This window comes from Cryptomeria japonica, chromosome 7 (genome assembly GCF_030272615.1).
Source record: "Cryptomeria japonica chromosome 7, Sugi_1.0, whole genome shotgun sequence".
NCBI lineage: Eukaryota > Viridiplantae > Streptophyta > Pinopsida > Cupressales > Cupressaceae > Cryptomeria > Cryptomeria japonica.
The window spans coordinates 862,134,583-862,159,232 of NC_081411.1; the positions used below are offsets into that span (position 1 = coordinate 862,134,583).

At 36.2% G+C, this 24,650-nt stretch overlaps 1 protein-coding gene across 1 annotated transcript; it reads left to right on the forward strand.

Annotated features, from left to right (window-relative positions):
- The first annotated feature begins 2,925 nt into the window (after positions 1–2,925).
- LOC131047031 (uncharacterized) lies at positions 2,926–6,344 on the forward strand. Its single transcript, XM_057980825.2, has 2 exons — positions 2,926–3,135; positions 3,628–6,344. Exon 2 carries the CDS (start codon positions 4,002–4,004, stop codon positions 5,922–5,924), a length of 1,923 nt encoding a protein of 640 aa, XP_057836808.2. The 5' UTR covers positions 2,926–3,135; positions 3,628–4,001; the 3' UTR covers positions 5,925–6,344.
- The last annotated feature ends 18,306 nt before the right edge of the window (positions 6,345–24,650 follow it).

The following is a 24,650-nucleotide window of genomic DNA, read 5'->3' on the forward strand; positions in this document are numbered from 1 at the left end:
GATGCCTACTTGACAGACATTGCAGGTTTGTTTGTGGACTCCTACATTGCAGATTTGGGAGATACCATTGATGACATTCATCTTCTCTTTGATGAAGATGATCCTTCTTTGATTGTTGTGAGGGATCACTCTAACCCTCTTGTGCATTCTCTACATGATCAATCTTTAGAGGTTGACATGATTGTGGATACTTTTGTACAACACTTGGAGGAGGTCTCTTTATCTTTTGATGAGACATATGAGTCTTTGGATATTGTTCTACATTCATCTCCACTAGATCTTGGAGTGCCTTTTTTAGCAATGTGGCACAGTTTACCACCTTTGGAGGGGGTACCTTTCAGCATCGACATGGGGACACTTGAGCAGTTTTTAGAGATCCCTTTCATCATGAGTATTTTTTCTCCATCTGCCTTTCATGGTTGGGGAGATTTTTTGGATCCACCTTTGGTTTTGTTTCTTCCTAAGGGGAGGAATGTGGTTCGACGTTCATGGAGCAGTTTCTTCATTCATCTTCGAGCTTCTATCATTGGTGCAGATTCCACATTGAGGGGGGGCTTCCTAGTCTCTCTTCTTCTTCTCTCATATGGGGGGTACGTTTTCCACACATGGGGTTTTGTCCTTCACATACTTCTATGAGAGTTCTTTGTATCTAGTTTTCATCTCTCTTTTGGGGGAGGGTTTTTTCCCATTGGATTTTTCTCTCTTTCCCCGCTTTGTGAGAGATTTCATTGCATTGGTTTGCATGCATTTGTATTTGTACATGGGTACCTAACATGGCCTTGTAGCCGGGACCCATCTTGCATTGCTTAGTTGCATTGTAGACTTTAGGACATTCACTTAAGGGGGGGTGTTGGTGTAAATAATTATTCATCATGGATATTATTACACCTTACTTAAGTTTACTTAGGAAATGCATTTCATAGTAGTTTGTGTATGAGACACTCGGGTGTTTGTGCCACATTGGGATAGTGTGTGTAGGAGAATCTCCACCTTTTATGGTGTGATCTTGTTGTTACACTCCACATTCAGTGGGTGATCCACCTCATGTGGAATATTATATTGTTTCTCCTACCTACCCACACCTATTTCCTACCTACCCTTGTTTCTTATTGAGCCACATGTCATGTTTGTGTGCTCACATATCCATATAGCCTTGCCTATATAAGCATGCTCATATTCATTGTATGTAACTTTTGATGATCCAGTTGATTAGTATTTTCATTTTGATAGAATACAGTTTATTCCTATCAATATTTTGTCTCTCTATTGTATTTTTCATTGAGCCCTAGATATTGGCAAAATCTCACACCTTTAAAGCCATGAACAAGTAAGTCAAGAACTATAGGTCTAAAATGGATTATGATTTGGGGAAGAAAGTAGTTGATGTTGAATACTTATGTATTGTTTAATGTAGTTAGTAAATGTGGTTGCTTGGGTGTTGAGTATAGAGTCGTGCTAATTACATGTCATGGTCTTGGCTTGGAGGTGCCTCTACCAAGTAGTTATTTTAAATTGTATATTCTTTTTATTTTAATATATATGCATATTTCCAATATAAAATATATAAATGTCGTTGTAGGTGATTATAATGTGTCTACTTCCATTAAAAAATAAAACCCAAGATGAATACATAGCAAGATGATGTTTAAGAATAGTAGTTCAACATGCACCACCTTAAGTCAACTATATTTTTAATCTCTTGAAAAGTAGTTTCCACAAATTAGGATCATATTCTCTTCTCTAGCTCACTATATGATTCGAAACGTTGATGACAAAAAAATTCACACAATCAAATCTAGAAGCTCAAATCACAACAATATGGACTATAGAAATCTAATGTCTACAATTGAAAACAAAATTATTATTTTTTATATTAGACAAAGCAAAAAAAAAAATTTAAAAATAAACTAGGGGAAGAGTACCAGTAGTTGAGCACTCTAACTTCGCGCTTCTCAAAATCTTACATGGAAATTTCAAATCACTCCCAATTTTTTTATAGTAGCTTACTTGGCAAGTCCCCTACTTATAACTAAGCTTTCAGCACCACATCATCAAGTATGGTGCCACATCAACATGCTTTTTGCCAAGGTGTCCAAAACAGCCCCCCAAAAAAAGTGAGACCAATAGGCATGCAAAAGAGGCCCCAATAGTTGTGCAGTTGATATGGCATCACCTGATTGGTTACTTTTTACAATATTAGTACATTTTCTAACAACTATTGGTACATTCCTAACAACTATTGGTACATTTCCTAACAAAAATTGATATTTTTTGCTTCAAACAATAGGTTTTATTTGTTCAATTTTTGGAACAAAAGGTATCAACAACCCTCACAACAATTGGCAGTTGATATGGCATCACCTGATTGGTTACTTTTTACAATATTAGTACATTTTCTAACAACTATTAGTACATTCCTAACAACTATTGGTACATTTCCTAACAAAAATTGATATTTTTTGCTTCAAACAATAGGTTTTATTTGTTCAATTTTTGGAACAAAAGGTATCAACAACCCTCACAACAATTGGTACATGCTCAACTAGTGGTGCTCTTCCCTACCAATAGATAACAAAAAAGAAGAAAATAATACCTCACAAAAGTCCCATAAAGGTAAATGCATGAAATATGTCATGTTTCAGCTTTTGTAGAGGTGTTATTTTATTACTCCAAATAAAATAGAGCCCTCTCCACTTGTATCCAGCTAAGCTTTTTCCATGCAGGACTTTAATAGATTTAATGGATTTGTATTCTTGGTGTTTAGTATTGTAGAATAACAGTTATTTTACAGATGATTCTTCTCTATTAAGATATCTTGACATATTTTACATATATTTTTTAAATATAAATATACTAATTCATATCTCACCTACATAATTATATATATTTTTGGTACCAATATGACGCGTAGAAGACCATATCAACGGGCACACCACTGTAAGACTCTCTCCCGTAAACTGTAAACCTAATGTCCTCAATAATCTTTAATCTTATCTCTCCACCGACCCAAAATATCATAAGCTGATGTCATCCACCGGGTAAAAAATCTCTATTTGACTAAGGATCTGACGGGCTATGCACAAGACCTGACAGGAGTTTTTGGAGCTTCTTGTTCATTAGAGAACTACGATCGAGGTAAGAAACTGCTGGCTTTGCAACAGAACCTAGACTCTATTACTGTTATGTATTTTGGGTTTCTGCTGCTGTTTTAGAGGTAAAGATTAACATCTCTGTTCGTAATTTGTTGGCTTGCTGGATTTGGGTCTCTGGGGTATCATGTTTATTCTTTCGGGTTACTAAAAACGTGGATATAATTTTTGCTTCAAGACAAGATTTTGGTTCTTGGTGTTTTGTTTTGAATAGAATCTGGGCTTGAAGTATTAAAGATGAATTTGGACTTGAAGCAGAAAAAAGAAAAAATGTTTTAGGTTCAGTTTCATTATAGTTCGAACTTGAAGCGAGAAATTTCCTTTTGGATTGTCAAGGTTCAGTAAAAAAAAAATATTGGAGCGATAAACTGCCTTTTGGGTTCCTTAGTGTGGATAGAACATGGTCCTGACGCATTTGGATTACTAGAAACATTTCTGCTTAGTTGATTGATTGATATATCTGTTCCTGCGTTTGCAGCCTAAAGATTTGGGTCTCTTGGGTATCATGATTATGCATCCCGGATCCCTAATCTGGGATTGTATAGTAATCTTTCCATGTGGTTCCGTAAATCTCGATGGGTTGAATTAAAACATTGTTCGGTGGGTTCCAAACTCTGGATGGAATTCGGCCATGAAGAAGTGGGATTACAAGACAGTTGTTTCGGCTTATAGTTTGGTGTTTAAGTTTTTCATCCGGGCCTGAAGTTAAAATATTGTCCATTGGGTTCCAATTTTTTGATAACATGTGGACCTGAAGTATTGTTAGTACATGACGCGGAATCTTGAAGAACACAATCCTTGCACTAGACAGGGTAAATAAAAGTTTCGCATTTTGTTTCAGTTGCTGACCCAATGGGCACTTGCTCCAATGGAAAAAATGTTGAGATACAAACAGAGGAGAAATCTGATCCTAACTGCTTGTCACATATGGTTCCGGATCTTAAAAAAGAGGCAGGCGATGCATTTTCCGTTAGTTCTTCTCAAAGGGGACTTCTAGAAATTAGTGGACCGTTAGAAAAAGTAGAGATTAAAGCAGCAACCCCACAAAAACCCAAGAGAAATTTTTTAAGCTACTTGCATAGGCCTCCGAGAAGAGCAGGCTTTCTGAAACTCGGATCCTCAACCCTTCTTGTTTCGCCTTCTGCAAAATTTAAGAGGATGGCTGATCAAAGAGATGGATTATCCAGAGCCACACCAACGCCACAGCCTCTCCGAGGTTTGAAGGATGGTTTTCAAATGCCTTTTGTTGGGGAAATTAGATGGGTAGTTCTGAAAGGTGCATTGAAGCAATGGCTAAGGAACCCAAAGAATTTGGCACTGTTTATATGGGGCGGCGCTGTGGCAGTGTCTGGGGCTATTCTTTTTTTGGTTATGGTTGGGTTTCTTAATAAGGCTCTTCCCAAGAAGAGTCAAAGGAATGCGTGGTTTGAGGTCAATAATCAAATTTTGAATGCTCTGTTTACTATGATGTGCCTCTATCAGCACCCTCTGCGGTTTTATCACCTTTCACTTCTATGTAGATGGGAACCTCAGGATATCATCAAGTTGAGAAAGATTTATTGTAAAAATGGAACATACAAACCTCATGAGTGGATGCATATTATGATTGTTGTGTTACTTCTGCACTTGAATTGTTTTGCGCAATATGCACTCTGTGGTCTTAATTGGGGCTACAAGAGGTCAAATCGTCCTGCTATTGGTGTTGGTCTGTGCCTTGCTGTTGCAATTGGTGCCCCTGCTGCAGCTGGCATATATGTCATTGCCAGCCCTCTTGGAAAGGATTATGAGACTGAAGGTGATCTGGAGGGTGGAGTTATCACAAATGCAGAACATAGTCAGTCAGATGTGAACGCTGTTAGTGGCAAACGTTTAACTACTCTGCTGGAGAGGAGATACTCTTTTGCTGATAGGGAAAGCAAGAGGGTAGAATCAAAACCAGAATGGAAAGGGGGCCTATTTGACTGCTGGACAGATCCTCCGTTAGCATTTTTCTCAACATTTGCTCTGTTTTGTGTTTTCGGATGGAACATGGATAGACTAGGATTTGGGAACATGTATGTGCACACAGTCACCTTTATTTTGTTATGTATGGCCCCTTTTTGGATATTCAATTTGGCTGCAATTAATATAGACAATGAGCAGGTTCGAGAGGGTCTTGGTATTACTGGGATCATTCTCTGTATTTTTGGACTTCTTTATGGTGGATTTTGGAGGGTTCAAATGCGGAAAAGGTTTGGCTTACCTGGGAGTGGCTGGTGTTTTGGGCAGCCAACCTTGACAGATTTTATGCAGTGGCTTTTCTGCAGTATTTGTTCTCTTTCTCAAGAGGTTCGGACTGGGGACTTCTATGATGTGCATAATGACAACAATTGTTCTAAAGCATCTTTTGACTGTAATTTATCAGACATTGGAAATGCCTCACCTGTGTTAATTCCTTTGAGTCATGAACCAGGATCAGCAGCATTTATACAACCATTCACAAGCTCTCAATCTTTGAGTTCTGGTCAGACACCATTCAGTAGCCAAGCTTCAGCATCACCCATTCAAAGCGCCATGTATTCTGCTGGAAGCTCTAGCATTTTACAGAATGAGTCTCCTTGGCAAGAAGAATCAGCAGCTTATGTGTCTCATTCCCCAGCGAGAGGAACTCGTGTGTCAAGATCTTTGCAATTGATTGCAGAGGATGCAGAGTCAGAAGCAGATCAAATGGGAAATTCAAATACTGAAGTTGATCCAATGAGTGCACCCATTCCCCTACATGTGCAAAGAGACTAAGATGGTTTCTTGTTTCAAAATATTACTTAAAATGAATTTATGTAGAAAAAGTTCCCATAAATTTCTGAGTGGCAGGTTCAGTTCTGTTGCTTCAGAGGCATGTTCCAAAGGTTGTGAATTGTGTTTGGACAATAAATTGCACCGTGACATTGTCCATGGTTTTCATTGTCACAGCATGCATTTGAGGATTGGCTGATTCTGTTACTGCTGTGTACACTACTTGGGCATATCGATGATATGGCACATTTTCGAAAGCGCTTAATCTATAATTTCGAATTGTGCCAATCATCCAGTAGTCTTAGACTTGTTTCCACAAATTGATAAAATAAGAGCAAATTTGAGAGCAATAAATGACCTTGCAATATAACAAAGATAAATTGTCATCTTGGCTGTACAAATAAATGAGTTCTTGAAGCATTATGAATTGTAGCCATGCCAATACTTTTATTTTCATGTGTCATCTGATTGTCCCAACTTAAGTCTATATATTTATGATAAGAATTTATGAACACAGGAATTATGAACTTCATTCAGGAGCATAATACCTATAGTTTAAATTCTAGTAAGTGTTTATGATATGTATATTCTGAGCTTCTATGATTTCCAGTTCATTCCGCGTGGATCAAATGTACTAGACCGATTCTCTTGCTGACAACAGGAGATTCCAGGATTTTATAATGTAATTACAACTTTGATAAAGAGAACAGATGACAATTGTACGTAGTGGTGAAGTTCTGTTGGATGTTAATCTCAGAAGCAACCTCGGTGCACTCAGCAGAGGTGAACATTTTACGCTTTGATCAAGTTCACGGTCATTACTGACATCTTTTGAACTTCATAATCACTGTACTATTTTGCAATATTTTACTCGGATTATTGTCCAACAGTAATCTGCCAGGGTTGACCATTGAAGTGCATTTGGGTTTTATTGCTCTTACTCTTTAAATTGGCATGTGAACCCTGATTACCCTTTCTTTCCTGGAGGAAGCATTAATGTTTCTTCCAGTTGGTAACAATCCATATCCTATTGCACCATATTCCCTTTTTTTTCTTCCTTTGATACACGGGTGTAGCAACTTGCAATTTACATGAACCTAATTTATGTTTACGTAAAGTGGGAAACATGTAGAATATTTGTCAGCAGTTTAAGCCAAGTTGGCAAGCAATAAGATAATGTGAAGTAGCACTACTTCTGTCTTACCTCACATTACCCTGGAGACAATATTATTTTCACTGAATATTCTGTTGGAGCAACATATTTGTAAATTAAATTTTGACCGCATTTTGGGCAATTATTTGGTATACGTAAAGAAGTTCTGCAGCATATGGAGGGCGGCAAAAGTTACACTGATTGGAAATTCCCATTCTAATGTTATGACGTCTTAGTAAGAAAACATAATTGAATTCTTTATTCAGTTTTCAAAGATTTTTATCTTGGTAATCAGTAGCAAGTTGTGTTCCATATTAATGTTTTCTCCAGACGGATTTTTAGAAAGATATCTACTATGTATCTTGCATTTATATTTTAAACAAGTTTTTTGAATCTGGTTTTTCAAATTTATGTATTTGTCCGATAAAATATAGCAGTAAGAGGAACAAGGTTGTAAAAGAAGATGCCATAAATCGTGGATAGTCCAAGAATCGACAGTCATCAGGTTGTAAAAGAATTGGCCAAGCTTCAAGTTTTGTATTTGTTGTCACAACGACCTAGGTTCGAAACAAGTTAGGAGGTTTACGTTAAATACCCCATTCAAATTTGTTTCAAATCAAATGTTATTTTTAGACAACCAGGTTTTTTTAATTATGACCTAGGTAACTTAGAATGCACAAAAAGAGGTTATTTCAAAAGAAAGTATTGCTCTAGGCTTGTGAAATTAATGCAGATTTCTCTCATCAATAAGTTTACCTGTGTTCCTGCCATTCAGTATTTTAGGAACTGTATCAGAACCACCCAACATATTGAATAGGGAGCATACATGAAAGAACCTCTTATTAAATATTCTCCAAGCATGGAAATTAACTTAGCATGATGTAAAGTTACATCTGAAGTTAATACTTAAGTAGAAAAGTACATATGCTTTAACAGTAGACAACAGAACCTAAAGAGGAAACAAACATGAAATTGATAACTCTGGAAATTATGTAAAGCGAATTTATTTTATTTATTGTGGAGAACATGTATTCATCAAAAATAAAACAATAAAAATACTGATATTCAAGATAACAAGAGAATCTCCTGAATTGGACAAAGAACAACGCGAGATCTAAAATTTCTCTTTTTCATCTATCTTGACAGTAATAGATGTCAATTGAGCCACCAACTACCCAGTTGAACAGAGGGTTTGACTACTTGTGGAAAATACCTCCTACTTATACAATTTCTTCCTTAAAAAAACTTATTCACTATTTGACTTTAAATTCCGTAACATCGTTTTGAGCAGCCAAAGTAACATATGCAAGGCTTAAAATGTTTTCATCAACATCTCACAAATCTTAATTTATTAACAAATCTTCCATTTTCATCTTTCATATCTCAAAATGGTTATCAAAATACTTTTCCACCTTCTCTGATGAACTTGTCATTTGAAATTTTCTGCAACAAAATCACAAAATATCTTTTGAACAACCACCCACAAATCAAACCTAAAGTGTTAGGCTTTGATACCCACTTGTAAGAAAGTATAGATAGTAAAACAACTTCCTACACAAATTTTGAGAGAAGGATTATGAAAAAAAAATTATCTCTTACAATAGTTATAGAAATAAACATAAATATCATGTACACAACATGATGATTTACATGGAGAAAAAAAATTTGAGAGAAAAAATTCACACTCCAAAAGCCGTCCAATATATTATTAGAAATCATAAGATTAAAATATACTTGTAGAACAAGTTTCTCACAAGAGCGTCATTGATTAGAGATTTAGAGGCAACTCAATATCTAGAAGACTTTTACACACGACTTCCATCTCATGCACCTAATATTTATGAGTTACAATATATGAAACCATTTAATGGCATTATAAAACTATAAGCTAAAACCACCCAAAAAGTGGCATTTAATCTTATATTAAACCAAATATGATCTATGATGTGTCAAAACACATACCAACTTGTGTAACTCTCTCTTGTAGTGCATTTATGTGTTCAACACATTTTTACATCTTCCATTTAAGAGACCCAACTTTAGAGGCCATAACTTTTGTTGATTGATGAACTATTTGAATCATCATAAAGTTTGTGAAGTGCTCTACCAAGATATAACTTACACTTTTGGTTATGACCACTTTTGGGCTAGAAAAATGCCTCAGAGGCCTTCAAATTAGATTTTGAAACTTTAAAAAATGATTATCTTAATATATTTAAATTTAGACATGATTTTGCAACAAAAACTTATTAACATTCAAATTTAGCCAACTTTGAAATTGTTCTTAAGACCAATCCATCCTTCAATGTAGACTTACTATAAATAATAACTTAGCAATTGCAAGGTTGAGAAAATGAAACCAAATATAGTAATTAACACATCTATTCAAGCTCATACAATAAGTTTGGATAGAGACAAAATTTATCCATTATCAATGTTATCAAATAAACATTATTCATTATTGTCCATAGTCAATGTCTTGTGTGTATTTAGTTTGTTGTTGAGGAGATTCTTGGCACTATCTGAAATGAGCCTTTTTCTTGCATGGTAGCACAAATTTGTGTCCTTGGAGAATTGTTTTCCCTTTGAAGGGAAACTAGATTTAAAGGAATGGTTAGGGCAAGTTCCCATGCAGTTGCTTAGCTTATTTTGGCTAGCAGCATATTGATTAACATTTTAAGCAGCAATTTGTGGAGTTGGTGACCCCACAAGTATTCATTTTTGCTACATATTGTTTAGGAGTCATCTCAAGTTGCATGTTTAAATCAAATTATTAGTAATACTCATTGCAATTAAAATTTGGAGAAAAATTAGAAGCAAATAAAAGGAGGGAAATTTGTATGTTGAACCACGTGTCTTTCAATATGTAATTGTTGCTTATTTCTAACAACCCCCCTCCCCTCCACTTTGTTCAAAGCTTATTTGCAATTCTTAAGTAGTAGCTACTCCACTTAAATATGAAAAAAATATATATAATTTATCCTTTTCCCTTAATTAAAAATATGCATGGGAACAATCCAACTGCTTAAATTTAAGCATAAATTGTACTTAAGCAATCACATGGAAACATGGGATTAGTTTGTTTTTGATAAGCATTATAGTTTCCTCTACAATTGAGTCATTTTTCTTAGTTCCTTTATAAATCAATGTAGAGATTATATCTTCTAGTGTAACATATACTTTGCTCAATGTGAATACAATATTACTATAGATAAAAAAAACCATGATATTCAACATTATAGCTTTTGCATCATCATCTTCTTCTTCTTTGGCTTTTGTCTTTGCTAGTTGATTCATTAAGGAATGAAATTTATTGATGTGTTGAGCAAAATTGTGACCTTCCATTATTAATTAACTCAAATAATTTATGTTTTTAAGCCCATCTTCACACTTGATGCTTGTGATTTAAACAAAATATTGGGATCATCCCATACTTTTTCTTGTTTAGATTCCTAGTGAGATGTTCATAGAATCAAATCAAAGATAACAACATTAAATTTAGAGTACAAGATGTACGAAGCTTGTTACCCAAAAGTGGACTTCAAATTGGGTGTTTATAATGCTTGGGGATTCTCGTGATTTTTGCAGGTTGTACTACATCAAAAATAACCTAATAGATTCCAAACTTTCCTAATCCATATTGTTGCCTTCAACCCACTCTAATACCATGAGAGAAATCAATAGCAAATTTAGCACATGAAAAATATTATATTTCCTCTCCACATTCAATAATACATACATGTATAGGATTTTAATATGCTATATATAGATAATCCTTTGTAACAACTCCTTAAATATATATTCTATTAACAACTCAAACAAACATTCCACAACCAATATCTCATATCTTTATAGACATGCTAAACCATAACAAACATACTAACAAACCTAACACATGGGATCTATGACTAATGATGCAATATTCCTCACACCAACTTTTTTAAAAAAAGACTCATAAAATACTTTACATTAGTTACAATGAAATAGTAAAAAAACTAAGCCTAAAAGTAGAGTGATGGCTATTGGGAATCTAGCTCTAAATTTTGGTTACATCATTCTCTCCATCTTTTCAAAATTTTGAACTTTCTAATTTAAAGAATTAGAGAACCCAATCGCTACAATCTACACTTATAACACATTAATATAACTTTACAAATTTTCTACTCTACTTCAAACCTCTTGTTGGATTATAAATCATCCTCCTTTGCCAATTTGTTCTTTTCCATTCTCTCCCCAACTTCTAGTGGCTTGTTTCTTCTCCAAGTGATAAATGGCCAGATCTTCTCTCTTTTCATTAATTATGAGATTTTCAAGACATCACTGTAGTTGTTACTTTTCTATTGTGTTTGCTAATATTGATATGACTTCATCATATATGGGGATCCCACGGATCTGGATCTCTACTACAGTTTCATCTCTAACATAGATTACTCTATAGTTACAACATTTTGGGCCAACTCAATAAGTTGCATTCCCCTTCATTGCAATCTTCAAATTCTTTTCCTTTTCCATTGTAATCAACAATGTTTTTGCCTTCTTTAAGGCAATTTAGCTCAACATTTTTGTTTCACTCATCCTCTCCATTTTCATACGATTCATCTATTTTTTTTGCAAAATCTTTGCAAGCCACATTCAAGGGCCTTGCATCAACTAATAATTATGCCACTTCCTTAAGAAATTTTATATTTCTTTGTTCTAGTAGTCTTATCTCTTTGCTAATCTTAAGACACTATGGCATTCCTCTATGAAAATAGCTCTTCTTCACAAGGTGAGTATTTATTCTTACCAATCTTTTTCATCTTCTCACCACCATTGAATGTTTTTGTTCTAATTTTTTTTCTTTGATCTCCTATAACAACTTACCACATAATGCTTCAACCCCGACCATAATTATTCTAACTCAAACTCCAATTTTTAAAGTTTCTTTTTCTTGTATTTTGTTTGTTTGTAACAATTCCTTGTTCTTGGGAAGACTAACCACCAACATGCAGCCGAGAAGAGTAGGAAGTGGCAATGGGAGAATTCAAAATTCAAATTCTCTGAAAGGCGGGAACTCTGGTTCCAATGGTGGGAGCGGCCAGAACAAAGGAGCTGGTCCTATGGGAGAGAAGGACAAGCCTCCGGACATTCCGAAGGCCATTGATATTCCACAAATTGGTGGTACTCTGCCAGAGAAGAAAGTGGGTTCTAGATTTTCGGGGGAGGGGCCCAGCGGGGGGTCCAACCCACGTGAAGAGACCTTGGAGAACGGAAAAGAATCTAGAAAATGGTCATCCCTTTTTGGAACAAAACCATCTAGTAAATCCTCTTTACCTCCTGTCAAGAATATTTCTGATCCAACTGGTGGAAAGTTCGCTATCTCTATCCCTGATCTGGATCTGGATAATAATATAAACAGTATGTCAAACTCCCTGGTAGGAAAATTTATGGGTTCGCGTCCAAACATTGAAGTTGTAAGGTCTTATTTCAAACGGAAATGGGATCTGAAGGGTAACGTTGAAATCTTGGCTTTGCCTAAAGGCCTCTTGTCTTTTACCTTCTCGTGTGAAGATGATAAATTAAGGATACTTTGTGGTAGTCCTTGGATGGTAGGAAAGACAGCCTTGGTTCTTCGAAAATGGCATCCGAATCTGAACATGAATGACTCTCTTCTGGCACAAGTTCCAGTTTGGGTAAAGTTACCAGGTCTGCCTCTTGAATATTGGGCAGAAAGCATCTTCTCAGGAATAGCAAGCTCCTTTGGCAAACTCCTCTCTATAGACCCAGTCACAGCTTCAAAAAGGACACTCACTCATGCTAGGTTTTGTGTAGGGATAGCCCATGATGCAGACATGTCGAAACAGATAGATATAGTGTCAAAGTTGGGGACATGGAAACAACAAATAGAATATGAATTTATCCCCTTTGTCTGCTTCCATTGCAAGAAAGTAGGTCACTGGGCAAAATCTTGTCCTATCAAGCCTAAAGGAGAGCTCAAGCAGACTAAACCCCCGGTTGAAAGTAAAAAGGTACCAAATAAAATGGTATGGCAAGTTAAGAATTCAGAAAATAAGTAAGTTGACTTTATTGACAACAACTGTTTTGAATCTGATGCCCTCCTAAATGGCACAATGTTAGTCTAAGATCAATCAACACAAAACACACAAGACGTTAGCGTTAGTCAATCAAAAACCAAACACATGAAGGCATTCCAAAGGAGACACTAAAAACATGCTAATGAATCTAACTAAAGAAGTAAGACAATGAGATATCTCCAACTATCTCTCAACATGATATTAGTTCTTTCTCCCTTGTTCCTCTCCTCTCCAAGTTCCAAAATAGTGTAGCTCTCAGCAGCTTTTTGCACTATGGATGCTTATGGAGGATTGAGATTGTAGTATAGCTCCAAACATGAAATGAAAAAGCTATTTTATGCTAAAATGATATATTTTAACCAAAAAGACAAGATTCAGTTATGCTATGCTAAATGCTCTCTAAAAATGTCTATAGCCTAAATGCTTACAAGTTTTCAAGATCTGGATTATGAAGGAATGGGCTCTATTTATAGGAAAAATGGAGCAATGGATGGCCAAGATTGAAGGGTTTAATCAAGGGTCAAGCTTGAAAGTTGGGGATCCATGTGCACAATTGGCACCAATGAAATAGTGACAAGTGTCAACACAGGATTGGGTTGAGAGAAGAGGTAGGAGGCATTAAAGGCCTGAGAAGACTTCATGGTTATCTAAAGGCTAAGGGTCAAGTCTAAATTAGGATTACCCACTGGATTAGGAGTTAATGCAAGGATAAACCTTTGTGCAAATGATTAAGAGATAATCATGGTCAAAACATTAAATGCTTGATGAGACCCTTGGGTTGGATAGAGGTTGAGTCAAAACAAATGTTTTAACCATGTGGGAGGGTTTGAGTTAACCATTAATGGTTATTGGAGACTTTGGGGATTAAGTGGTTGAAAGTTGGAAGCCTTTAATGGCTATCAAAGACTTTGAGGATTTAAGTGGTTGAAGGTTGAAAACCTTTAATGGTTATCCAAGACTTTGAGGATTTTGAGAAGTGACTTCCCTTTGCTTAGGAATGTGACAATATTTAGGGGATGGATTAGGCTAATTAGGAAGGGGTTAGAAGAATCTAGAAGGGGATTAGATTTTGCAAGTGGATTTGGTGGGTGAGGGAAAATAGGATTTTATTAAAATAAAAATTCATTTATTTCAATAAATGTGTGCAAGTTGCATTTGTAGGAAAATGCAAGTGGGGTGGGGATAATGATTTAAATAAATGTTTTATTTAATTTATTTAAAAGAGGAAAAGGGGATTTAATTAAATAAATTGATTTTATTTATTTAATTGATTGAAATTTGATTTAATGAATTAATTAAAATAAATTGAATAATTTATTTAATTAATAGAAGAATGTTTGGGGATGAATTAATTAAATATTAATTTAATTAATTGATGGTTAGTGGATTTTTAATCAAATAAATACGAAATATTCATTTAATTAAAATGGACAGATTTGTGTGACTACAGAACCCTTAGGGGAAAATAAGGAAGTGGTATCCTCAACTTCTGTCTCCAATCCCCCAACCCAAGAAGTATTGAGAAATGAATCAACCAAAGTAAATAACCCTGTGATAGAGCAGATCCGAATAAAGGAATTGAAAGAACATATTGAATCTTCAAAAGACACAGCTGAAGTGGTCATCGCTAATACTTATGATGATAAGGAAATGCAAAAGAAAGAGGAACAACCTGAGGAAGGGGAGATCTCTGGCTCCCAAGAAGAAGAGATTGACTCTTCCCCGCTCATGATAAGCTCTGAAATGCAAGAAGCCCAAAAATGTTCAATACTAGGTATGAACCTTTTGGGCTCATATCAAAACTCAAAAACAGTAAATAGTGCTTCACATGATTCTAAATTCCCTAATTGGGGCAATGAAGATGAAATATCTAGAATCCTTAGTAATCCGGAAGCAGTTCTCGAGAAAGAAGCTGACTGGAAAATACCAAAATACAGGAACAAGAAAGGATCCACTCCCTCGGCTTCTCAACTGAGGAAATCCAGCAGAAAAGCTCAAGTAGATGTTGGGTATATCTCCTCTTCCCCAGGTTGACCTTCTAACCTTAAATTCAGAGACAAGGAGGCCAGTAAGAACATTGCGGATGGGACTCAGAAGACTCTTAAGGAGTTAGGAATCGGTAAGTAACTATGAAGATTATCTCTTGGAATATTAGGGGACTTAATAATCCTCATAAACACAATATCATTAGGAATGTGATAAGGGATAGTAAACTTGATGTTTTTCTAATTCAAGAGACCAAAATGAGTAGAGAAAAAGTTGAATCTTTAAAGTTTTTTAAAAATGGGAGTATCAGTGGTGGTAGCTCAGAAGGTGCTTCGAGAGGTATAGCTACCATTTGGAATCTTAATAGTGTCAAAGGCCATGTTCTTATTCAAGAAAATAATTTCTCCTGCATTAGATTTGAGCATTTAAAAGATGGAACTTCATGGGTCCTCACCAACATTTATGCACCCAACACCTTGAAAGCTAGAAACTCCTTCTGGAAAAAACTTATAAAAACTAGGGACAGCTTCAAGAATCTTAGCTGGCTGGTCATGGGAGACGTTAATACTCCTTTGAGAGAGGAGGAAAAAATTGGTGGAAGCCCCTCTTAGTTGGAAAGTAGGTTGGCCCTTATGGACTTCATAAATACACAGGCTCTCAACGATGTGGAGATACAAGGATGCAATTACACATGGACTAATAGGAGAACTGGTAATGATCTTATCCAAGTTTGCCTTGATAGGGCTCTTATTTCTGATGAATGGTACATACATTACTTCTGCTCCCTATCTACCCACATCCGGGTTTGATCAGATCATTTTCCCATCACCTTCATTGCTGATCCAATTAATAGAAGAAGACATTTTCCTTTCAGATTTGAAAAAATGTGGACTCATCACCCTGACATCAATCGTAATATTCAGAAATAGTGGAGTATCCAAGTAGAGTGAAATGTTATGTACAGAGTTGTAAAGAAACTTAAGTGTGTTAAGGACAATATAAGACTCTGGAATAAATCCAGCTTTGGGAACATTTTTGAGGCCAAAGGTAAAGTCCAAGATGACCTTAAGAAAATATAGGACCAAATTCAAAAGGATGGTTTCAACACTGTGTCCATAGATGAAGAAAATGAGACCCTTAAAAATACCATGAAATCATTGCTAATGAGGAAACTTTTTGAAAGCAGAGATCAAGATGCATTTGGCTAAAGGAAGGAGATAGGAATACAAGATTTTTTCATATGTCGATGGTCAAACATAAAGCGGCAAATAGGATTACAAAATTGGCAGTGGACAATGGGAAACTGGTCAAGGAGGAAGAGATAAGGAATGAGGCCAAAAGGTACTTTTTGGAACTTCTGAGGAGGGATCACAGGTTGGATGCTGATGCTCAATCTTCTTTTCTTCAAAATATTCCTTGTCTCATTGATGAGCAGATGAATGCCTCCCTTTCTTCTATTCCTTCGATCTTGGAAATCAAAAATGTTGGTTTTTCTTTTGATGGTAACAAAGCCCCCGGTTCAGATGGCTTCCCCATATTCTTTTTTCAATATTTCTGGGACATTGTAGGGAAGGATGTTTCCAACGGGGTCAAGGAATTTTTTGGGGCTAGAAGAATTTTGAAAGAAATTAATGGCACTTTCATTGCACTTATTCCTAAAACCCAAGGTGCTAACTCCATGGACAAGTTCAGACCAATCAGCTTATGCAATTCTTTTTATAAGATTATCTCCAAGGTTCTTACCACTAGAATCCTGACTGTCCTTCCTTCTCTAATTAATCATCAACAAAATGGTTTTGTCCCAGGAAGACAAATTCTCGACTCCATTATTACTGTCCATGAGAATATTCATTCTCTTGTTAGGGCTAAGAAATAGGGTCTCATCCTCAAGCTTGATCTCTCTAAGGCCTATGACCGGGTTGATTGGTCTTTTCTTGTGATGGTTCTTATGGCTTATGATTTTTCCACCAAATGTGTTGACCTCTTCAGTCAGCTTATTACCTCGGCCTCTTTTGTTGTTCTTGTCAATGGTTCCCCTTCCCCCTTTTTCCAAGCGTCTAGAGGACTGAGGCAAGGGGATCCCATTTCCCCTATCCTTTTCATTATTATGGCTGAATGTTTTGGTAGGTCTATGGAAAACATGGTTATGCGAGGATCTTTTAAGGGACTCCAACCTTCTTCAACAGTTTGTGGATGATACCATTGTCATGGGGGAGTCAAGTCTCTCATAAGCTAGAACCCTGAAAAACACTCTTTGTAAGTTTGCCTCTGCATCTGGTCAACTCATTAATTGGGTCAAAAGTGAATTTTTTTTCATCAATACTCCAAGGAGAAGACAACATAGAATCAGTAGAATCCTGGAATGTCGGATTGTTGATCTTCCTGCCACTTATCTTGGCCTCCCCTTGGGCATTGCACCTCCTGATTCTTTTTGGAGCTCTCTAGTGCACAAGTTTCATAAAAAGCTAGCTGGTTGGAAAGGAGCCCTTTTAAGTCAGGCTAGAAAGCTTCAACTTCTTAAAGATTCTCTTAAAAGCATACCTATCTATGCCCTAAGTCTTTTCAAAATTCCAGTCAAGTATGTTGATGCAATTGAGAAAATTCAAATAAAATTTCTATGGTCAGGGGTTGAGGATAAGAAAAAAATGTCTCTTGTGGCTTGGGATCAGGTATGCAGACCGAAAAGTAAAGGTGGTCTAGGCGTGAGAAGAATCTGGATCTTAAATGAAGCTCTCCTGTCTAAACAGGTTTGGAGAATGTTCCACTCAGAGAATGAATGGTGTAAAATCTGGCAAAGTAAGTACTCTCTTCTGTCCTCCTCTCTTTCCTCTTTTATCAATTCTGAAATCAGCATTAATGGGTCCCATATCTGGAATATTGCTTCTAAGTGCAGAGATAGCATTGCTAAAGGGGTTACTTGGAAAGTAGGCAATGGTAGGAAAGTTAATTTTTGGGAAGACCCCTGGCTTTTTGATAAACCTCTGACTGATTTCCCAGAATGGGCCCCTTATGCCTCCTCCTGTATTAGAACTTTTGGTCCTTTAGTTGAAGGGTATTGGACTAGTAATAAATGGCAGAACATAGAAAGTATTCACCCAAGCCTTATCAAGCTCAAAAATCATCTATCTTCGGTCTGGTTGAATAAAGAGGAAGACTCCCTCATTTGGAAATATGAACCCAAAGGTAATATCATTGTCTCTTCAATGTATGGTGTTCTCTCCCCCGCCCCTTCTGATAGTCCTTTCTGGTCTAAAGCTTGGTTAAAGGATCTGACCCCCAAAATCAACTTTTTCTATTGGACTATTCTTCAAAACAAAATCTTGACCTTAGATAACCTCAAGGGTAGAGGATTTGTCTTTCCTAATAGATGTGCTTTGTGTCTTAAGGAGGAAGAGTCAGTGGACCATCTGGCTATCCACTGTTCCTATTCTGCTCCTATCTGGGAAAGATTTCTTAAGAGTTTTTGCATTGATTGGGTGTTTCCTAACACTATCAGTGAGTTGTTCTACTCCTAGAATTACCATTGGTCTAACTCCTTTTTGAGATCTCTATGGCAGCTATCTCTCCCTCACATTCTGTGGGGATTATGGAAAGAAAGAAACAATCATATTTTTAGGGACACTTCTCTTACTCGGGATATTGTGTTCCAGAAAATACAATGGGCGATTGTGGAGAACATTGGGATCATTGGGGGTCCCTACTTTTCGACCAACCCATTGGAATCTCACATTTTAAGTTCCTGGAATTTGAAGTATGCTGGTAGTTCTGACCCCAAGCAAAACAAAAGATTAAGCAAGATGGCAAACTCCCCCTCATGGTTGGTTCAAAGTCAATTTTGATGTTGCTGCAAAAGGTAATCCGGGCCCTACGGGATGTGGAGCTATTCTTAGAGATGACAAAGGTATATGTAAGGAAATTGTTGTTGTTCCAATAGGAAGCCAAACAAACCACAAGGCAGAAGCAATGGTAGCACTCCAAGGTATTCTCTTTGCAAAAAGATGGAATTGCCCCTACATATGGATTGAAGGGGACTCTAACAACATCATCAAATGCCTTAAGGGGACCTCTAAGACCTCATGGTCTATTAATAACATTATAAAGGCGGATAGAGACCTCATTAACACTTTTGAGAAAAGTTACATATCTCACATCTACCGTGAAGCGAATGGTTTTGCTGACTAGGCAGCCAATGCGACAGTCAATCAAGACGAAATGATTACTTGGAAGGGAGAACAAGGCCTTCTAGAGGATGTCAGATTAATCATTTTCAAGGACCAATACAATAGCACCCCAAAGATCATTAATGTACAAAACAATAATGAAACGGAATTAAAAGGAGTACTTCAAGCAATTATAATATTGTCAGCACCATTTATTATAACACTCAATCTATCACTTCCCACACTTTTTGGGTAAATTTGGTAGCTCCGAGAAACTCTCTATCTAAAGCTCTCTGCAAGTTTTGACATTCAGCTCTAAATAGCGAAAATATGGGCGGAAACAGGCGCCGCTATGAACCTAGCAGCTGTAAGGAATGGAAGGAAAAGGAGGCAGTCTGGAACATTCTGTAGAAGGGAGGGTTTTCAAAATTTATGGAGAGGCTCCATGGACGGGACACCACAATCACCAATTTCTTTTGTAAAAATTAGAGAAAGGGCATTTTGAAGATGGGAGACCAGTATGTTGTCATTGATGAAGACCTTATTGCCCAAGCCACGGGGCTCCGAAGGGAAGGAAGCAACTATTACAAAGACAGAAAAGTGAGCAAGGAGGCCATTGAAAGATATCCTAAAATTGAAAAGGAGAAAAAATGCCTGGTGAAGCTAAGTAAAACTTACTATCCCCCTGGGGCTTTTGCTAAACCATGGAGGGAGGTCCTTTTTGTTATAATGCGCTATATTACTTTGGATGGTAGATTCACTAAAGTTTACGGCTACCATTTTGTTTTGATGAATCATTTTAGGCATGACGAGAAGGTTAACATTCCATATTTTTCTGTTACTTTTAATGAATGCCACCATTAAGGCCTATAAAGAGAACCCTACGAGTGACACTGCCATGCATCAAGGCTTAATGGTTCTTATTTATGACCACCTCAAGGCTAACCAAATAGCCCGCCCGCAGCCCTTTATTTCTGAGTCTGAGGGGGATGGGTCGGACTCTGTTTTTTCTTTGGATGAGGGTTCTAATAGTGATCCAATGAGCAATTCTGAGGAGAGTATGGATGACTTGGAATTTCAAGTAGGCAAGAAGAGGAAACATTTGAAAACCAAGCCTTCTTCCTCAAAGGGCAGGAAATGTAAAGGCAAAATTCTCCAGACAAGCTCCTCGGAGGAGGAGGAGGTCTCTGAAAATTCAAAGAAGGAGAAACCCCAGGGTTCTCTGAAAAACAAAACCAAAGTCTATACTCAAACCATAAGCAAACAAAAGAGATGAGAATGTGAAGGAGTTGGAGGAACGTAAACAGAAAAAGATTTCGGATGTTGATTAGAACTTGGAGGAGGTGACCACTGGAGAAGTTCATAGAGCTGAAGATAAAGCTACTATTGGTGACACCCCAAATAAGGAACGAGACAACTCCGGTAAGATAGATCCCTCCTCAAACCCTCCTCCTAAGGGTTTGAAAGGTTTTATGGACACCATGGAATGGTTAATCACCAGTTACAAGAAAGTTGTGGATGACAACAAGAAGCTCAACCACAGAATCCAGATTCTAGAAACTATCAACACTGGTGAAGGGAAGACTATGGCAGATTATATGGAGGATTTGACAAATACAGTTGCTAAAGCTGAAAATATAAGAGACTCCTTCAACCCCAGATTTGAGCAAATTGAGAAAGACTTGCTAGAGAGGAAAGCAAAAGCTAATGCTATGGATCAAACTATGTCGGGAACTGTCAGTAAAGTCAGTAAAATTGAGGAATGTCTCAAAAGTATCACAGAGCAAAGCTTAAACATTCTGAAGGTCTCTGCTGGTAATACCAAAACTCTCATCAGCAAATTGGATGAGGAGAAGGACATCTTGGAAATTGACCCAGACACTGAAGGTGCAGGAGATGTTCAAGGACCCTGATGCAAAGCATCATGAAAACATCAATCAAATAACCATTATCGGATATTCTCCATATATATCAATCCATAATTATTTTAGATCCATATATCATGCATTAAACCTGAATCATTTAAACCCTTCATCTATTCATTTCTTGCAAATGAAAACCAAGAATTGACCAAACTATGAAATTGACTCTATTCTGGTCATGAAATTACAGTCATGAACAGTAATTAATAACTCTTAAAATATTAATCTTCTGGACAATCTCTCCGGTCATATTTTATAAATTCTAGTTATAAAACTTTCCTCCAAATTATAAAAAGATCCAATGGTGAAATCCAAAGTTATGATGATTGTTCCAAAACTGGTCGTCGTGAATCAGGGTTTTGGGTAGTTCCAAACGGTTTTCACCAAAACATTCATAACTTTCTAAAAAATGCATGAAATCAACTCAAACAAAAAGAAATGGAAATATTATTCATTATACTACACTATCATGATATAAATACACTTGTTTCCAGGTTGTACATGGCCGTACTAGGCCTGGAAACAAGAGGAAAAACTTCCAAGATCACAAAATAAGAGATTGAAAACAATGAAAATATGATACCAAAATGTTTCCAATGCTTTCCAATTCCTTCTCCAACTTTTACACACCCTTATGAATGACCATTACATAGTTTTTATATCCTTTTCATCTTCACATGGAAGTTACAACTACCCAACTTCCTCTTATAACCATACAACTTCCCATTTTGATCTTTTTACAACTTTTACAACTTTTGACTCAAATAACTTTAGAACTTCAAAACATATTAGGATGGAATAATGATGTATTTTTATCACCATTTTACCCCTCCAAGGTTATTTTATACAAATATTACCAAATGATTAATTCAAGACCTTATTGGGACAATTTGGACAACTCATTACAATGGGCTCTTTTAGCCTTACATATTGATTCATATTGACTCAAAATGACATTACAAATGAAAATGTAATTGAATATACTTATGAATTGATTTTTATCCTCTTATAGACTCCTTTTGTGCCTTTGTGTTAGGTGCTCCTACACCATACTCCCGACTTTGAAAAAGTTTCCAAGTCCCTTGGAAACATGGATGAAAATAACCTGCAAGAAAATTTTGAGTGAGATCTTCACCTTTGTCTTCATTAATCTTTGTCTCTTCACGCCTCTTCGTTCTTTTTTCATTATCTATATGCTGCTACAATCTCCCTTCAAGAAATCCTCATGTGACTCCTTCCAATGGAGTGTGTATGGCTGCCATCAATGGTGCTTTTTCTAACCATATGTCCACCTCTTCATGTTGCATCACCTCACCAACAACCTTTATGCCTCACCTAGGAGTTCTCCTCTTTGCCTCTCTCCCTAGTCTTTTGGCAACCAACTGGACCTCCTTCTCAGGCCCCTTGGACCATCTCCTATGGCCCCATGACAAACCTTCATGTTTGCTTTCTTGCAGCTAGATGGATGAGCACCTTGCAACCAAAAACTCGTCAGCAAAAACCAAATAACGAATCTTCTTGGGCTAGGTCCTGGTGTGGATTGCCTCCTTCGGCGCTCTACCCACACACTCAGGCTCTTCTAGCTCTGATACCAATTTGTTTCCAATGCTTTCCAATTCCTTCTCCAACTTTTACGCACCCTTATGAACGACCATTACATAGGTTTTATATCCTTTTCATCTTCACATGGAAGTTACAACTACCCAACTTCCTCTTATAACCATACAACTTCCCATTTTGATCTTTTTACAACTTTTGAAAAGTTGCATTTTACAACTTTTACAACTTTTGACTCAAATGACTTTAAACCTTCAAAAGAACCTTCAAAATATATTAGGATGGAATAATGATGTATTTTTATCACCATTTTACCCCTCCAAGGTTATTTTATACAAATATTAGCAAATGATTAATTCAAGACCTTATTGGGACAATTTGGACAACTCATTACAATGGGCTCTTTTAGCCTTACATATTGATTCATATTGACTCAAAATGACATTACAAATGAAAATGTAATTGAATATACTTATGAATTGATTTTTATCCTCTTATAGACTCCTTTTGTGCCTTTGTGTTAGGTGCTCCTACACCAGACCCAGAACAAGAACCAGAGGTAAAAAGAAGGAGAGAAGCCTAATAAGGACTTGGATGAACTCAAAGTTGTTGTGGCCAACTATGACTAGTTGGTGATTAAGGCAGAGGACTCCTGAAGACTCTTTAACTATGCAAGTGTTTTCTTGGTTTCTATTGTTTTGTTGTTTCTATCTTTTGTTGTCTGTTCTGTTTACTGGCCTTTTTGCCACTCGTTTTGTAAGCAGTTTTTTATGGTTTGGATACTCTATGATGATACTTCTTAATCTCCTATGTTAAAGGTTTCGGGTCCTGAAAACCTATTTTTCTTATTAATCAGAACAATTCCTTGTTCTTTTAATCTTCTAGTAACATTGTTATCCTTATTTTCACACCATAATGCAACTTGATATCTACATCAATAACCATAATCACAACTCTCTTTTGAGCTATTCAAAACTCTTCTCGTAAATTTTGTGCTCCCAACATCTTTAGATGCTTTGATATAAAAAATGATACATGTTTCTTTGATTTGCAAGTTAATTTCTAAAACAACACATTGTTCCTACTATTCAATACTCTACTATAAGAATTGTACAAAAACCCATCCAAAAGACTAAAAAGGGGAAAAATCATAAAAGAACTACAATTTTCATTAAAAAATTTCCAAACTTAAAAATAAACATAGCATAATGTAAAGCTACATCTAGAATTAATATTTAAGCATGAAAAATATGCTTTAATATACACTTAATATATTATTGTATTTATGGTGCAAAACAATAAATTAGAAAAAAATATTTTTCCCTGCACTAAAAGAACTTTAAAATAGCCTCCCAAAAACTCTTTCCAAAAATGCTTCCTTCTCTACCCCTAAAACGAACTTCAACTTAAAAAGACTCATAAAAGCCACTATGGCAATTACAACAAAATACTACAAATAATTAAGCCTAAAAGTCGACTTGCGATTGGGAATCTAGCACTAAAGTTTGGTTACATAAAAAATTATTATCAAGTATTGGTTTTCTAGTTCACTAAGATGATAAATATTTTGATTCAATTGTACTATTTATTTTTTGCAAGGAATAAGTTATGCTAGATAAAAAAATCCATTATCTATATAAACTTTCATCCCAATTAAGGGGAATTTAGTGTCATAAATTGCATACCCATATAACTTCACATGTATTTTTTATCTACTTTGGTGTCCATTCCCTTAGGTATTTTGTGGGCTCATTTCAACCCTTGCATCAACTTTTTTCCTTGTCAAAGTGAACAAACCTATTTACAACAATCACATTTTATTGTTACGTTTGTGTTAATCCTATGTTTTATTTTTTCTCATTGTTTTTTAACATAAA

What these genes read in the sequence shown, in the direction of transcription:
- LOC131047031 (XM_057980825.2), top strand. Translation starts at nt 4,002, where the DNA reads ATGGGCACTTGCTCCAATGGAAAAAATGTTGAGATACAAACAGAGGAG.